The sequence below is a fragment of the Enhydra lutris genome, unplaced genomic scaffold (genome assembly GCF_002288905.1).
Source record: "Enhydra lutris kenyoni isolate GAN:26980312 unplaced genomic scaffold, ASM228890v2 scaffoldscaffold9, whole genome shotgun sequence".
Taxonomy (NCBI): domain Eukaryota; kingdom Metazoa; phylum Chordata; class Mammalia; order Carnivora; family Mustelidae; genus Enhydra; species Enhydra lutris.
The window spans coordinates 31800822-31819007 of record NW_019154093.1 but is presented as its reverse complement, the minus strand read 5'-3'; the positions used below and the strand labels follow the sequence as shown (position 1 = coordinate 31819007).

Sequence of the window (18186 nt, the reverse complement as noted above, 5' to 3'; positions counted from 1 at the left end):
ACTGAGATAATAAATATAAATGTATAGTAATGACAAATCTATGCTACTAACATTAACATGGGAGTCTACTCAAATCAGAGTTAAGAAATTCACAATTAATAAGATGTATAGCTCTCCAACAAAAAGACTATCACCGTCTTAATTAACATTTAACTTACACGCTTTTCCAATGCAGTCATGAAGAAAAACGTCAAATTGGGATGTATTTCTATTAAGTATAAAATGTAATATGCTCTAAATGGATGAAATCCTATAGCAATGCTCTAACAAACCAATCCACATTACCTCTGGTAAATGTACATTGATCAAAATATTCCTCTTGTTAGGAAGATTTAAAATAAAATTAGAGAACAGGACTTAATCTCTCTTCCAACTCACTCCACAGTCAACACATTATTAAGAAATCACCTAAAGGCAAAAATGAAAGACCACTTTCTTCCTGGTAAGTATGCCAAATAGATTCTCTGAAGTACTTTTTAAAATTCTGTTGTTTAAAAGCCACTCACCCCTCTCCTTTCAGGCCTTTTTTAAAACACTTGCCAAGCAAAAAGCAAAAAAATGGCAAGGAGTGGTAAAGTTCCATCTGTTTATAATTTATAGCTAAGCAAAATGCCAGTGAGCCTAGCAGGTCCCAGTCACAAGATACTCCAAGAACACCCCACAAAGCAAAGCCAAGACTCACAGAATTATATATGTTCCTATGTCAAGGAAATTAACTCAATAATTAAAAGAGATAGATCTTATATTTTATAGAGTATATTTCATATGTGATTTTAAAATAATATATAATGAAGGCTATTTCTAAACAGAAATTGGAAGTTTGAGGTGATAAACTAATATGAAATTGTATATAATGGCCTCAAATACATCAAATTGACTGCTAAACAAACAGAGCAACTGATTTGCTTAGATTTAAAAGATCACTAAACAGTTAACACATAGCTTTGTTTCTGTTAGACTATCTCAGAATATTACTATAATAACATACCAAAATCTAGAGAATAAAACAATGCTCCAAAGTAAAACACACATACACACACATAGACTTACTGATAGCCCCATACTTTCTTCTATAATATGCATCAATATTATAAATTAATATATGTCTTTGATTGAAACTGATAACCTTATTATAGTAAAACAACATCACAGTTAGACTTTGCAGTTCAAAATGGTTGAGCTGACCTCTCACATTTACCTCCACTCCTTCCTGAGACCCCCCTAACGTGACAGGGAATTTTATTTCTTTATTTTTAATTTTTTAAAAGATTTTATTTATTTGACAGAGGGAGACAGCAGGAGAGAGCACAAGCAGAGGGAATGGCAGGCAGAGGCAGAGGGAGAAGCAGGCACCCCACAGAGCAGGGAACCCAATGTGGGGCTCGATCCCAAAAGCAGACATGTAACCAACTGAGCAACCCAGGCACCCAGATAGGGAATTTTTAAAAGTAAATATTCACCGCTGTAAAGAGAGTAGGAAGATGAGTTACAAGAGATGAAGATTTCAACACATTTTCAGAAGACAGAGGACACAGAAGCATAAATAAAATAGGACAGAAGAAGCCAGAGCTTAGAAAATGCAGAGGAAGGCTGAGTAAGCAAGGAGCCAATCCACCCTGCAAGCCCCTAGAGAACTCAAGAAACACCAAGTAGGTTAGAGTGCTTGAGTAACATGTTGAAAAGAAAACAGGAGGATTAAATGAAAATGCCTACATGGAGGCATTTTCCTTACTCCTACCCTACCTACTCCTATGCAGAGGTTATCCAGGAACCAAATATTTACCCCCCAGGCAACAGAAGAAGGAATTATTTCTCCAAAAACATGGAATTAACTATCCAGGATAGCTAGTGTAGAAGTGAACACCACAGTGTAAAACCTCCGCATTCTGACACTTATGGAGCCTAAATGTTCTGGCCAGCTCCCTACCCACTTACCCTACAGGGGGCCAAATACACAGAGAACTCACACGCAACTTTTTCTTCTGCCTTATTCTTAAATAAGAATAGATACATTAGGATCAAACAGGCATTTTAGAAAAACCTGTAACAAGAAAAAAACCCAAAATGAAAAGGGGAAAAAAACTGACCTTAGAAGAATGGAAATAATTCAGGGAATAGTAGAAAAAGAGTAAATTTAAATTTAAGATAGGATTAATTAAAAAATGAGATTTAATAGAAGTATTAGAGATAAAGTCATGATAATCTAAACCATAAAACAAAAGATAAAGAGATGCCCAAGATGGAGGTGAAGGGGTGCCTGGATGGCTCCAACAGTTGAGAGGCAGATGCTTGATTCTGACTCAGGTGGTGATCTCAGGGTTGTGAGATCAAGCCCCACAAAGAGCTCCACGCTCAGTGGGGGATCTGCTTAGGATTCTCTGGTTTCTCTAGATTCTCCCTCTGCCTCTCCCCTGACTCACATGCACACACTAATAAATGAGTAAATCTTATTTTAAATCTTAAAAAAAAAAAAAAAAAAAAAGACAGAGGTGAAAACTCTAACATCTGTCTAATAAGCTCAAGAAAGAGTAAAGTGAGAAAATCATTGAAGAAAATACAGAATTTCCCAGAACTGAAGAACATGAGTCTTCAAAAAGAATGACTCACAGAGTATCCAAAACAACTGTTGCAAACCCCATGCCTAAACAAATCACTTAAATTTCAGAGCCCAAAAGGTAAAAAAATAGTAACAGCAGCAGCAGTAACAACAGATAATAATAGCAATAAATAACTCATATAGAGCTTAGTATCTCCCAGGTACTATTTTCTTTATATATAATATTTCACTTAATTCTCAAAACAAGCATACAGGGGTGCCTGGGTGGCTCATTTGGTCAAGCCTCTGCCTTCGGCTCAGGTTATGATCCCAGGGTCCTGGAATCAAGCCCCAAATCGGGCTCCCTCCTCTGTGGGGAGTCTGCTTCTCCCTCTCCATCTGCCCCTTCCCCTGCTTGTGGTCTCTCTCTCAAACAAATAAAGTCTTTAAAAAAAAAAAAAAAAGCATACAAAGTGGGGCACCTGGCTGGTTCAGTCAAAAGAGCATTGATTCTTGATCTCAGGGCTGTGAGTTCAAGCCCCACATTGGGCACAGAGATTACTTAAATAAATCAATAAGTAAACATTTTTAAAAAGCTTACAAAGTAAGGGTAATTATTATCCCCACGTAACAAATGAAGAAAGTACACAGTGGTTAAAAAATGTGTCCCCACAAAATGACATAATCCCAAAAGCTTCAAGACTTTGATTTTAACCACAGAGGAAATCCACTACAAATTCACCAGAATGGTTAAAATGAAAATGACTGACAGTTGGTGAAGATGAGCACCTGGAAATCCTACCTTGTTTCTAATGGCAGTGTGACTGATATAACATGCTTAAAAATAATTTGGGAATATCTGAAATTAAACATGTGCACACCTGGGGCACCTGGGTGACTCAGTCAGTTAAATGTCTGGTTCTAGATTTCAGCTCAGGTCATGATCTCAGGGTTGTGAGATCAAGCCCTGTGTCAGGCTCCACACTGGGCACAGAGCCAGCTTAAGATTCTCTCTATCTCTCCCCCTCTGCCCCTCCTCACCTGGCTCCCTCTCTTAAAAAAAATAAATAAATAAACATGTGCACACCCTATAATGCAATTCTACTCATAAAAAATATATTTAGGAGGTGCCTGGGTGGCTCAGTGGGTTAAAGCCTCTGCCTTCAGCTCAGGTCATGATCCCGGGGTCCTAGGATGGAGCCCCACATCGGGCTCTCTGCTCAGCAGGGAGCCTGCTTTCCCCTTTCACTGCCTGCCTCTCTGCCTACTTGTGATCGCTGTCTGTCAAATAAATAAATAAAATCTTTGAAAAAAAAATATGTATATATATACATATACATATACATATATATATATATTTAGGGCACCTAGGTGGCTCTGTCAGTTAAGCATCTGATTCTTGACATCAACTCAGGTCTTGATCTCAGGGTTGTGAGTTCAACCCTGTGTTGGGCTCCAAAAGAAAAAAAAATTTTTTTAAAAATATGTAATGGGTAGAGACATTTACGAGAATGTTCATAGCAGCATATTCATCATAGCCAAATCCTGGAAACAATCCAAATGGCTCTCAGTTATAGAATTATGTGTATTCATTCAATGGAATATAGAGCAAAAATACCAACACAAAGGAATACCTAATGTGTTGTCTCCCTTATATAAAGTCCAGAAAAGGAAGAAAACAAACTATAAGATTAGCAGTTAGTATGTGGCTATCTTTGGAAAAGGAAGAGAAAAGTACTTGGGAGTTGCACAAGTGTAGATTTATACAAGCAATGTTTTGTTGTTGTTGTTGTTGTTTTAAAACAGGTAATAGTATGTCGATGCACTGAGCCACACAATTACATTTTGTGCGCTCTTCTATATGACTGTTATATTTCAAAGTAAATATAATTTTTAAAATCTTGTAAACAACTTTTTTCTTTATATCAGTGTTCCTGATATTACCAGAGTACCAGATGGCCATGATCCCAAAATGCAAAACAAACAAACAAAAAAGTCAACTTGGAAAGTGGACAGAATAAAAACTCTGATTTAAACCTTTTCTAAGTCCTTCGACAAATACACACATTAAATTTGTTATAACTAAAACAGACTGGCTTCAAAAGGCTATTAATCAATCATGTTGCTGTGGATTATGTCTTTTTTTTTCCTTTGGGGACAGATGGGGACAGACAGTAACAGTTAACACATGAGAAGACAAACTGGAGAGCCATGTCCAGATTTTATCAACTTTCCTCTAAGATTTCCTCTAAGAATGTTCCTTCAAAAAGTTACACACAGGGGTGCTTGGGTGGCTCAGTGGGTTAAGCCTCTACCTTCATCTCAGGTCACGATCTCAGGGGCCTGGGATCGAGCCCCACATCAGGCTCCCTGCTCAGGGAGCCCACTTCTCCCTCTCTCTCTGCCTGCCTCTCTGCCTACTTGTGCTCTCTCTCAGTCAAATAAATAAATAAAATCTTTAAAAAAAAAAAAGTTACACACATAAAATCCACATAGATTATAATTATTCAATTTTAGTTCCCCAAAGCTTGCAGTTACCACCATCTGTAAGAGAAACATCTTGGTTTCAAACTGGAAACTGATTGTTTTCCTTTTATCAGTGTCAGATGACATTTACAAAAGAGAGAAGATAGTGATACCTCTTTAGAATTAGGAGAGCATAACCATACTTGGCACTCTTTTTCCAACTCTTTAGAAGAGCTAATCCATGACCCATATTTTGTTCCCAAGCTAAAGGATGTAAAATAGCAATTCTACTTCCAATAAATCTGTACTTTACCCTTAAAGTAAAAGCCTGGTGAAGATTCTTTTATATTGTTGTGAAAAATAGTTCATATAAGCAAGTGCCCTAGCAAATAAGACATTACTATGTTACATAACATTATACACACTAAGCCCAGATTTCAAAATACACAGCTGACTTCATTTCTAAATTAGTAAAGGATACTGAAAATGTCCATAGTCGATAAGAATAAGGCCTGGATACAGCAATATGCATAATACATTAGCAATCTGTAAAGAAAAATATTGTGAAAAAGCAAAGTAGTGTTACTCAAATCAAACAGGGTAAAACTGCTGTTTGATTTAACACAGCAAATTTCCCCTCTCACCTTCTATTTATCAAAATATTCCTTTTTACAAAACAATTCTCTAAATACTAAAGTCTTCATGGAGTTGACACAGAATACTTCAGTAAAAAGGAAATAAAAAGTCACTAAAAGGTATTTGTCAGAGAAAGCACTTTTAGATATACAGATCAAAGAAGTTAATCTAATGACTGACAGGTATAAAATGACCCAAAGGAATATCAGTTAAATGGGAATAAGAGAATATACAATGACTTATCAAAATGCCTTCCCATTTAGTCATTCTCATAAACCAATTCAAAAATTCATTTACCAGTAAAGCCATAATAAATTCAGCATGCTGTGTAATTCAGCAGTACATAACTTCTTAAATTCAGTGCATCTTGGGGCGCCTGGGTGGCTCAGTGGGTTTAGCCTCTGCCTTCGGCCCAGGTCATGATCTCAAGGTCCTGGGATCGAGCCCCGCATTGGGCTCTCTGCTCAGCAGGGAGCCTGCTTCCCCTCTCTCTCTGCCTGCCTCTCTGCCTACTTGTGATCTCTCTCTCTGCATCAAATAAATAATAAAAATCTTAAAAAAAAAAAATTCAATGCATCTTATTACTAGAGTAGAACATTAAAATTATTAGTCTAAGGCAAGTTGATGTTTTCTAAATGAAAATTAATTGACAAAAGAATCACTGCCCTACAATAGCCTATTGCCCAAAGCATGGCTTCTATATGCTCTATCCTTTAATAGTTAAGTCAATAAAATATTTCAGAGATGATACTTCAGGTTGCTTTAAAACTTACCTTTTTCTTGGTTGAGATTTCTTTTAAACAACAGCAGTATAAAATCACTGCAGGTATATAAATCAGCAAATCAGCAATTAACACTGAAAAAACAAGTAAATCATTTTAAACATGAGTCTGTTAGGATTTACAATAACCTATTAAGTGCTGTCCTCCCCGCTCCAACCTCGAGTGGGAATTCTGTTAACAGAAGGCTCTCTCTCACGCACTCTGGACAAGGCCTTTACATTTAGCCCTTTCCATTCAGTCCCTTCACCTATGCCTAATTTCAATTGCTATGGTGCTACAATTATGATTAAGAGTCTCTTAATTTTCTCTAACAAATTCACACATTAAATCAATTAGATGTATCCAAAATTGATTCCCTCTTTGCTCTGAGACTTAAAAATTAAATATACTCAAAGAAAAGGAAAACAGCATTTTTCGCCAGGATCTGTATATCCCAAATTATCTGGTATGAAATGTGGCAAATCACGTATGAATTCTTTTTAAATGTTAATATTTATAAAAACTTCATAAATTTGCTAATTAATGCATATAAAGAGCTTGACAGACCCAGGCAAGGAGGAAACTGAAAAAAAGTTTAAAATAAAAAAATACAATTCATAATTTGGAATGTTCAGTCCTTTTAGAACAAAGAATATCAAATACATTAAGTTCTTCAACAGTACACCATAGCTATCCAAAGAGCCTATTTTGGGGCACCTGGGTGGCTCAATGGGTTAAAGCCTCTGCCTTCGGCTCAGGTCATGATCTCAGGGTCCTGGGATTGAGCCCCACATCGGGATCTCTGCTCAGCAGGGAGCCTGCTTCCTCCTCTCTCTCTCTGCCTGCCTCTCTGCCTACCTGCGATCTCAGTCAAATAATTAAAATCTTAAAAAAAAAAAAAAAAAAGAGCCTATTTTTTTTCTTGTTCCACACTAACTGTAGTGTCCAGAATAAGGTAAATGACAGTAAACTGTCAGTTTTAGATGCACGCAATCTTTTTTTAGCTCTAGATGCCACATTTAAGATGACAATGACAAAATGGAATATATTCAAAGGAGTACAACCGGAGGCCTCAAGCCATAATCACATTCGACAAGCTGGTCAATCTAAAAAATAGTTAATGTATCTAAGAATATTTAACCTGGAGAAGAGGTGACTTCAAATGTCTATAGGGATCAGACTTCTTCTATGTAGCCCAAGGAAACAGAACCTAAAGTGATGAGTGGAGGTATAAGGTAAGAAGGAAATGTTTAGGGGTGCATAGGTGGCTTGGTCAGTTGGGCGACCAACTCTTGTTTCCAGCTGGGTCGTGGTCTCAGGGTCATGAGATCAAGCCCTATGTTGGGCTCCATGCTGGGCATGGAGTCTGCATGGGATTCTTTCTCCCTCTCTTTTTGCCCCTCCCGCTCATGCACACTCTCTTTCAAAATAAATAAATCTTTAAAAAAGAAAAAAAAATGAAAGAAATGTTTAATGACTAGGGCTCTCTGAAAATAGAACAGACTGTTTCTAAAGGTTGTGAGTTCCCTGCAGATACAGGTATTGGTTCAGAAGTTAAATAATCTTCCAGTGAGTATGCAGTTCAGAAAGGATTAATACACTGAGAAGGAAAGGAGAGTGGTAAGGCAGAGGGAATGACAGGAAGATGATCTCTTGGGTCTGGGGATTCCATGACTGGATGAATGATAAAGAGAACAAACTCTGAGTAAATTTAGACTAATTAAGGAAAAGGTGGAGAGGAGCATTAAAATCGAAGTCATGCAAAGCTTTTTAAAAAATCGGGGGCAGGGGCAGACCTGGGTGGCTCAGTTGGTTGAGCATCTACCTTTGGCTCAAGTCATGATCCTGGGGTCTAGAGACTGAGCCGCGCATTGGACTCCCTGCTGAATGGGGAGTCTGCTTTTCCCTCTGCCCCTTACCCCACTCTCCTGCTCTCTCTCACTCTCTCAAATAAATAAATAAAATCTTAAAAAAAAGAAGAGAGTCCAACTCTTGATTTCAGCTCAGGTCATGATCTCAGGGTCCTGAGATGGAGCCCTGCATCAGGCTCCACGATCAGCAGGGAGTTGGCTTGAGATTCTCTCTCCCTCTCCCTATGCTTCTTCCCCTGCTCACACTTTCTCTCTCTGAAATAAATAAATAAATCTTTAAAAAAATTAAGAAATCAGGGGGGACTGGGCTGGCTCAGTCAGAGGAGCACACAATTCTTGATCTCAGGGTGGTGAGTTTGAGCCCCACATGAGGCACAGAGATTACTTAAATAAGTAAACTTGAAACAAAAAAGTTTTTAAAGAAATCTAATCATTTTACTCTCAAAATCTTAGAACACTACACAATAGATGTTCAATAAACATTTGTTGAATGGATTATTTAATTTAGCAAAAATGCACAGCAATACAATGTATGGGTTACAACCAGAAGGTTAACTTTAAGAAAAAGGTGAAAGGGATGTGGAATTAAGATATTAAAGCAGTTGGGGTGCCTGGGTGGCTCAGTGGGTTAAGCCTCTGCCTTCAGCTCAGGTCATGATCCCAGGGTCCTGGGATCGAGCCCCGCATCGGGCTCTCTGCTCAGCGGGGAGCCTGCTTCCCCTCTCTCTCTGCCTGCCTCTGCCTACTTGTGATCTCTCTCTGTCAAATAAATAAATAAAATCTTAAAAAAAAAAAAAAGATATTAAAGCAGCAGCTAAAAAACTAAAACTTCAATATATGGCTATCTGATCTCAGGTAAACTATTAGCATCACTCAACTGTGCTTCCACCTCCTCAGATTAAAGTAAGGATAGTAATAGTATTTACCTCATTTGGGTGTTGAAAGAATTGAGATAATAGGAAGGGAAAGTACACAGAAAGAATCCTTTCTATTCTTTTATCTTTAGCTTACATAAACATTTGGTCATGTATTATACATATATATGTATACATATAGTCATACAATATTAAAAGTCAGTAAGAACAATAACAGGACTTTTTATCAGTTTGCCCAAAATTTTTTTAAAAATCAAAATTTGATTTAGAAAATCAACACCTTGTTGCTCTTTTACCTGTGGTGCGCATAAAAAGCTTATGTGACTGACTTTCATATCCACGTGATGAATGGAGAGCAATCCAGTCTGGATTAATGAACTTGGCGCTGAAAATCAAAGTATATATACATATACAGTATTACTTGTCATTTTTAGCAATAACGACACTGAGGACATATTAATTTATCTCAAGAAGTGGCCATTGCTCTTATAAAGTGAGAGAGTCAAGGCTTAAGCTTTATTTTTTTATTTCATCATGTGAAACTGACTGAAGCTATAAGACAGGGTCTACCTCACTCACCTTCCAACAAAACCATGTAACATGTCATGAAAAGCCTTACCTTCACAATTCTTTCAGTGTGAAAACAATCTGATGTGTCACATTTCATTTCATTCATTTATTTATTTATTTACTTGATTTATCCTTTGGTTACTACTAAAGGATCACATTTATAATCTCAGTTATAACAGCTGGAAATAATAAATAGCTACTAATTACAAATCCTTGCATAAAACTGAACATACTGCTAAAGATAACTTTTCAGGGGCGCCCGGGTGGCTCAGTGGGTTAAAGCCTCTGCCTTCGGCTCGGGTCATGATCCCAGGGTCCTGGGATCGAGCCCCACATCGGGCTCTTTGCTTGGTGGGGAGCCTGCTTCCTCCTCTCTCTCTCTGCTTGCCTCTCTGCCTACTTGCAATCTCTGCCTGTCAAATAAATAAATAAAATATTAAAAAAAAAAAAAAGATAACTTTTCAACCATATTACATTACTCTGAACACTGCAAAGTATAACTGATAATCATGAACTTTAGAACTTATTTTTAAGCCAGGAAGCTAATTTTTACAAAATATAAATAGTCTATTCCAGAAAAAAAGCTTTGCTATACACAACTAACCATATTAGATATATTTGTCAGTGTCCATGTGTAATTGGTAGAATCTTATCTTCAAAACAAAGATGGTTTTTTACATTTCTTTCTAGCCTGTCCTCCAAAGAAATTATGGAAATGTTCAAACTTTGATGGTTAACTTACTTACAACCCAACTGCAAAGGTATAGGGCTTTATTTATTTATTTTAAAGATTTTATTTATCTATTTGACAGAAGGAATGAGAGAGCACAACCAGGGGAAGAAGCAGGCAGAGGGAGGGATCCCAATGCAGGACTCGATCCCAGGACCCTAGCATCATAACCTGAGCTAAAGGCAGACACCCAACTGAATGAGCCACGCAGGCACCCCAGGTATAATGCTTTATAAACCACAACACAAAAGTAGCTACGAACAATCTGTTCTCTCTATTCAGCCAAGCCAGATTACACTGTTCCTTACTAAACCTGCTAAGGGCATAAATATGTAATTAAAGAAAAAAACTGGGGCACCTGAGTGGCTCAGTTGGTTAGGCTACCAACTCCTAATTTCGGCTCACCTTACGATTTCAGGGTCATGGGGTTGAGTCCCATATCAGGCTCCAGCTAAGACTGGAGCCTGCTTAGGAATCTCTCTCCCTCTTCCTCTGTCCCTCCCCTCACTTGCACACCCTCTCTCTCTCTCAAAAATAAAAAAAAAAGTAAGAAAGACTTACACATATGCACATAAAAGACTATGATAGGCCGTAAGAGGTGGATAATCCAATCCCCAATACTGTAAATTGTTATCACTACTGTTAAAATACCTGGGGGGGGGAAAAAAAGCAATATTCCATTAATCAATATTCAAGAAATGGACTTAAAATTTAACATCTAATATCATTAAAATGAAAAAATATGTTATGCAAGGTCAAAAGAGTTCATCTAAACTTTTGTCTACCCCCTTCACTTACAATTTTTTGTAATCACAATTAAATTGTGATTTTGAAATCACAATTAAAAGTTTTTGAGTACAGCAAGTAAATAATTTATTGTCTATACCAAGACACTCTTGAGTAAAAGAGGACGTTATTAATAATTAAGCCATAACAAGAAATGTAAACCAAGATTGTTCCAAAGAAACCAGAACTTAATGTCTATTAATAGAGTAGATCGATGATTAACATGTATACAACAAAAAAAATGTGCAAAAAAAGATAAGTCACTTCTGATAATCTAACAAATTAGAGAAACAATATAAAAATCACAATTTAAGAAAGTAAAAATATCAGTAACAAAGAACACACACAGATTTGATTTATGGAAAGAAAAAGTCCTAATGGAACAGGTAGAGGTGTTTTTGGTTGTTTTTTGTTTTTTTTTTTTTTTTTTAGGATTTTTAGGTAATCTCTATACCCAACATGGGGTTCAAACTCACAACCCCAAAATCAAGAGTCACATTCTCTAACCCACTGAGAGAGCTAGGCCCCCCAGAATAGGCAGACTTTCAATAAGACTTTCAAAACCATTTAACCAACTTATGAGAGCTTACTATATGCAAGATTCTGTAAACTGGGAAGACAACTGGGTCTAACATCTATAAATTAAGACTCCTACAGTTGGCCAGAATGGGAAGGCATGATATACAACAACTATGACTGAAGAAATGAAAACTAAGCTTATAGAAACATATTCCTTAATTATATCCTTTATAACTAAGATGTTTCTTCCATCCAACTTACTTTCTATAAATTATTTTAAGAATAATTTACAGTAATGGAGACCAAACTATATAACCCACAAATAATCAGTGTTCATAACCTGTTTCAAATGGGTCACAATTTTTTGGTGTCACAATCTCTATTTGGGACTAAATTTTTTAATTTTAAATTAACATTCAATCTCATTAAATAAACTATTGTTCATCTTCAGAAGGTCTCCTTTGCTTAGTCATATAAATTGTAGGTTTGTACGGAAGGAATGGGGGTAATAGAATGATCAAGGCATGCTATACAGCCAAGAGATTGGTCTATTACAGTGTGTACCATCTGGTGGCAATTGTCCACTCCAGGAACAACATCCATGTGAACCACCCTACATCCTATATCTGGCTGGAACGTGAAGCCAGGAGACAGTGAATCCAGAATCCCAGGTTAGTTGGAGCCCCTTTTGATAGCCTGAATCTGGAAACTGGGCCAGGCCAAGAGCCAAGACCAGAGGACTCAATTCTCTGGTGCCCTCTGAAGACAGGCACCAATTGTGTTATTTCCAAATTCACCTTATTACCAGGCACACGGGCATAAAGTTTTATTGCATCAACCTTACAGAGCTGTTGAAGGACTGGGTTAAATACATAAAGCTGTTAAATCATTGCCTGACACACAGCAAATACACAACAGTAGTTCTAACTGCCTATTCGCCACAAAATTACTAGAATGGATCTAGCATTGGAAAACCACTTTGACCAATATAATTTCATTTGGTTTTCTGTTTCTTATAAGACAAAAGCTATTTTGGGGCTCCTGGGTGGCTCAGTGGGGTAAGCCTCTGCCTTCGGCTCAAGTCATGATCTCAGGGTCCTGGGATCAAGCCCGGCCTCGGTCTCTCTACTCAGCAGGGAGTCTGCTTCCCCCACCCACTCTCTGCCTTCCTCTCTGCCTACTTGTGATCTCTTTCTCCGTCAAATAAATAAATAAAATCTTTAAAAAAATAAATTAAAAAATAAATTAAAAAATAAAAAAAAGACAAAAGGTATTTTTTGTTTACTTTAACCTTTAGCTACTCTGGAGATAAGTAAAAGAGGCACTGAGAGCCGATATATACTAACAGTAAAGTCACTAGTTGAATTGGGAAGAAAGAATGACAGGGCTAACAACCCTCATGGAAAAAGTAGCTTTAAAATGTTTCACATAGGATGCCTGGGTGGCCCAGTCAGTTAAGTGTCTGCCTTTGGCTCAGACCATGATCCGGGGGTCCTGGCATGCAGCCCCATGTCAGGCTCCCTGCTCAGCAGGGAGTGTGGTTCTTCCCCTCCCTCCACCCTTCTCCCTGCTCTCTCTCTCTCTTGCATTCCTCCCTCTCTCAAATAAATAAATAAAATATTTTAAAAATAAATAAAATGTCTCAAGTAAAGCTGCAAAATCTACCAGTAGAAACAAAGCAACTAGTTAATTCTCCTGCTTTATGTATTTTGAATATATCTGAAAAAGTGTATAAATGCTATCAATATGCTGAAATGTATTTTCCCATCATATTCCCATATAATCTCAGCAGATGTTTTGTCAGAAAAAAACTAGCTGCCGTATGAATTATGAAATTACAGTCAAGAGTGTTATCCTTAACTTCAAGATACAATTTTTTCTAATATACAACCCACAGTCATGAGTATTTTTGCTTTTAAAAAAATATATTTTAGGGCGCCTGGGTGGCTCAGTGGGTTAAGCCTCTGCTTTCGGCTCAGGTCATGGTCTCAGGGTCCTGGGATCGAGCCCCACATTGGGCTCTCCGCTCAGCAGAGAACCTGCTTCCCCTCCTCTCTCTCTCTCTGCCTGCCTCTCTGCCTACTTGTGATCTCTTTCTGTCAAATCTTATTAAAAAAATATTTTAGGGCACCTGGGTGGCTCAGTGGGTTAAGTGGCTGCCTTTGGCTCAGGTCATGATCTCAGGGTCCTGGGATCGAGTCCCGCATCGGGCTCTCTGCTCAGCAGGGAGCCTGCTTCCCTCTCTCTCTCTCTGCCTGCTTCTCTGTCTACTTGTGATCTCTCTCTGTCAAATAAATAAATAAAATCTTTAAAAAAAAATATTTTAAAGTGATATAGTTTCAAACACAGAAGAGTTTTAACAATAGTTCAAAGAACTTCTGTACAACAAAATGTAAATTTTTTAAAAGAAAAAAGACACAAGAAAAGTTTACATACACATACACAAACACATGAAAAATTACTAAAATATAGAATACTGTTATAGAGACAGACTTTGAGGTCATCACCATGAACCCCATCTCCTGTTGTTCATACCCCTGAGCATGTACAATCCCTGCCCCTTGAGCATGGGCATGACCTATGACTTGCTTGTAACCAAGAGAATATGGCAAAGGTGACAGAAGTCACTCTTGAACTTATGTTTTATGGGTACGTACGATTCCGTCTTGTTAGCATGTGTGCTAGGGAGACTCCTTCCACTGACTTTGAAGAGGCAAGCTGTCATGTTTTAGTAAGTGACCATACTGGAGAAGCCACATGGCAAAAAACTGCAGGTAAACTCAGGAGCTGAGAGTAGCTTCTAACAAGAAAATGAAGCCCCAAGTCTTATAGATGCAAGAAAATTCATTCTGCCAACAGCCAGGGGTACCTTGTAAATGGTTGCTTCCGCAATTGAACCTCTAAGAAGACCAGAGCCCCAGCTAACAACTGGATCGCATGCAGCCTTCCAAGGCCCTGAGCAGACTATCCAGCTAAGCCATGCCTAGACTTTTGACCTAAAAAATATCTGTGTAATAAAGAATACATGTTTAGGGACGCCTGGGTAGCTCAGTCACTTAAGTGTCTGCCTTTGGCTCAGGTCATGATCCAAGGGTTCTGGAATCGAGTCCCCTAACAAGCTCCTTGCTCAGCAGGGAGGCTGCTTCTCCCTCCGCCCCTCCCCCTGCTTGCACGCACGCTCGCTCTCTCTCTGTCTGATAAATAAACAAATAAAATCTCCCAAAAAAGAAGAAATAGATGTTTAAGTAATTACCATTTGTGTTCATTTGTTAACACAGCACGGAAAATACACAGTAGCCTTCCCTTATCCACAGTTCACTCTCTGTGATTTCAGTTACCAGTGGTCAACAGCAGTCTGCAAGCACGTTGTCCTGATGTATCCTCAGGAGTCAGTAGCTTAATACTGTATCACAACACCTATGTCATTCACCTCACTTCATCTCATCACATAGACATTTTATCATCTCACATCATCACAAGAAGAAAAGTGAGTACAAACCAATAAGGTATTTTGAGAGAGAGAAACACATTCATGTAACTTCTATTATACTACATTGTTATAAATATTCTATTTTAGTATTAGTTATTGTTATTTATCTTTTACTCTGCTTATTTATCAATTAAATGTTATCATTGGTACGAACATACAGGAAAAAACATAGCCTATAGGGTTTGGTGTTATCCATAGTTTCAGGAATCCCCTGGGAGTATTGGAGCTTATGCCCCATGGGTAATGGGGGACTATTTTAACTTTGTTTAAAAATCACACGAATTATCATAAAAAAGATCAGCAACCCAACAAAAACATGGAAAAAAGATATGAATATACAAATTTGAAAAGAAATATGTTGGTCGGGAAATATATTAAAAGATGTTCGATGTTGGGACGCCTGGGTGGCTCAGTTGGTTAAACAGCTGCCTTCGGCTCAGGTCATGATCCCAGCGTTCTGGGATCGAGTCCCACATCAGGCTCCTTGTTCTGTGGGGAGCCTGCTTCTCCCTCTGCCTCTGCCTGCCACTCTGTCTGCCTGTGCTCGCTCTCTCTCTCTCTGACAAATAAATAAATAAAATCTTTAAAAAAAAAAAAGATGTTCGATGTCACAAGAACTGAAGGAAATGGAAATTTTAAAAGTCTGGTATTATTAAGTGTTGATAAATGTATGTGGAAAGATATTCTGGTATTGGTATCTATTAAAACTACTTCAGAGATTCCACTACTAAGAATGTACCTAGAAAAAACATGTACACAGGTACAACATATTTTATTTAATCATTCCCCTACGAAGAAATATTTTAGAGTATTTCAGGTTTCTCATAGCTATAAACAATGCTGAAATAAACAGCCATGCCTCCAATTCTCTTGATTTATAAAACTCTGATTTCATTCAGAAAGCAACAAGCTCAGGGCAGGTGGACTCTTCCTCTAACCCTAGGTATAAACCATGCCTGCATTGAGCCAACCATTTCTTTTTAAATAATGATTGCTTTAAATGTGGGAAAGATTTTGCTCCTTGACAACAAGAAAGGTAGAAAAAAGGTATTCCTATTATTCTTGCCTTGAACATAGTTGTGTAAAGTTACAATGCTTGTAGCCTGAGTGGTCATCTACTGACCATGGAGTGAGTATACTCAGGATGAAAAGCCAACATGCCAAGAAGAAAGAATGGCAGAGAGAAAGGAATGGAAAAGACGGAGTCCTGGATTGTTATTACTGAGCCACTTAACCAGCATTCCAATGACCTACTTCTTGAGATAACTGAATTAGTTTATTGCTTACACTACTATTACTCAAGTTTCCTATTACTTGATGCCAAAAGTGCTCCTGATTGTACACATAAGGAATTTTCATTATAAAATATATCATAAGATTAAAGAAATAAGTTCTATTTTCCTTCTTACAATAATACACAATGAATAAATAATAGAAGTTTTCTTTTAATTTAGAATTATCAAAACTAAATTAACACTTAGTTTTGACTAATTACACTACAGCTTACTCTCTAGGTAAAAAGAGAAAGACTTCACTCTTCAAAAACTGAAGTAAAATAAATCAAGAAATCACACCATTCAAACATGAATCTGAAACAGATCAGTTTCTCTTAGAATTGCCAGGTGTACATTTTTGGCTTTTCTAGTCTATCTACTCATAAAGAGAAAATTTCTGACATTTATTATACTAAATCGTATTTCTTAGATTTCTTATGAACTTTGTGAAGTATTCCACGATCGACTAACGATAAATCATAGTTCTTTATACCATATGTCTCCGTTTCTTAGCCTACCATTCAGGATTCTCATGCTACACACTGCTTAATAAAGATTTCAACACTATAAAATTTACCACCATGATTACCTCAGACATTTCATAATATTTAAGACTCACAGATTATAGTTACAACTGAATCACATAATTACATCTGAGGTATACATTTCTGGTTTTTAACAAAGAAAAAGAATGAAAATGTATACATATTGTCAACTCTTGATTATCTGGGCCAAAGTAGGAGACATCTGGTACAAAAAAACTGAAAAATGAGATACATATATCAGAATAACCCACCCTCCATATTGAATTGAGATTATATTCTCACTCCTAGAATCAATGTTTTCTCCACTAACATCAAGCCAAATGCTGCAATTTATCACTTTCTCTAATTTTTCAATACTAAATATCACAGTTACTTTTGTATCAAAATCTTTGTCGAGAAGTACTTAACAGAGAATAGCCAAAAATACAATTATCTTTTCCATGTAACTTTTACAAAGGAACAAAAAAGAATTACAAAACTCAAAAGCAATGAGCTGGTTTCCCTCAGCAAATATTACCTTATTCTATCAATCAAACAAGAGAAAAACACAATTAAGAATGTACTAATAGGGGCGTCTGGATGGCTCAGTGGGTTAGGCCTCTGCCTTCAGCTCGGGTCATGATCTCAGGGTCCTGGGATTGAGCCCCACATCGGGCTCTCTGCTCAGCAGGGAATCTGCTTCCCCCTCTCTCTCTGCCTCTCTGCCTACTTGTGGTCTCTGTCTGTCAAATAAATAAATAAATAAAATCTTTAAAAAAAAAATAGAAATAGCCAACATTTCAAAAAAAGAATGTACTAATAATTGGAACAGTAATACTGATCGGTTAAATCACTATATGAATAGCCTTCTTAGCGCAGTGGGCAATGCATCAGTCTCATAAATCACCGCATGAGGATATGAAAGATGCTGAAAATAGTACAATAAAGAATAGTGCCAAATATTTATCTGGTCGCTATTTTAAGTGCTCTCTGACTACGGTTCAGCCTACCAACCTATTAATAGGGAGTTTAACATAAAGTTCGTGCATGAAACTCTCTCATAAATGAAATATAAATAAGCAGTAACCAAGAACAAAGAAGCCTAAACTGTTTATGGAACCACAAAAGATCCCAAATAGTCAAAGCAA

At 37.3% G+C, this 18186-nt stretch overlaps 1 protein-coding gene across 3 annotated transcripts in view; it reads right to left on the bottom strand.

The window, feature by feature from the left end:
- Positions 1-18186, bottom strand: part of LOC111142978 (ALG6, alpha-1,3-glucosyltransferase) — a 70725-nt gene that overhangs the window by 22440 nt on the left and 30099 nt on the right. Inside the window, exons 4-8 of one of the 3 annotated variants that reach the window (XM_022496349.1) lie at positions 11007-11096; positions 9442-9530; positions 6412-6494; positions 5484-5548; positions 507-698 (exon numbers count right to left, since the gene is read on the bottom strand). In XM_022496349.1, coding sequence (XP_022352057.1) covers positions 507-698; positions 5484-5548; positions 6412-6494; positions 9442-9530; positions 11007-11096 — 519 coding nt within the window. The remainder of the gene's footprint in view (positions 1-506; positions 699-5483; positions 5549-6411; positions 6495-9441; positions 9531-11006; positions 11097-18186) is intronic. The other 2 variants (XM_022496348.1, XM_022496350.1) reach the window with 2 other exon arrangements.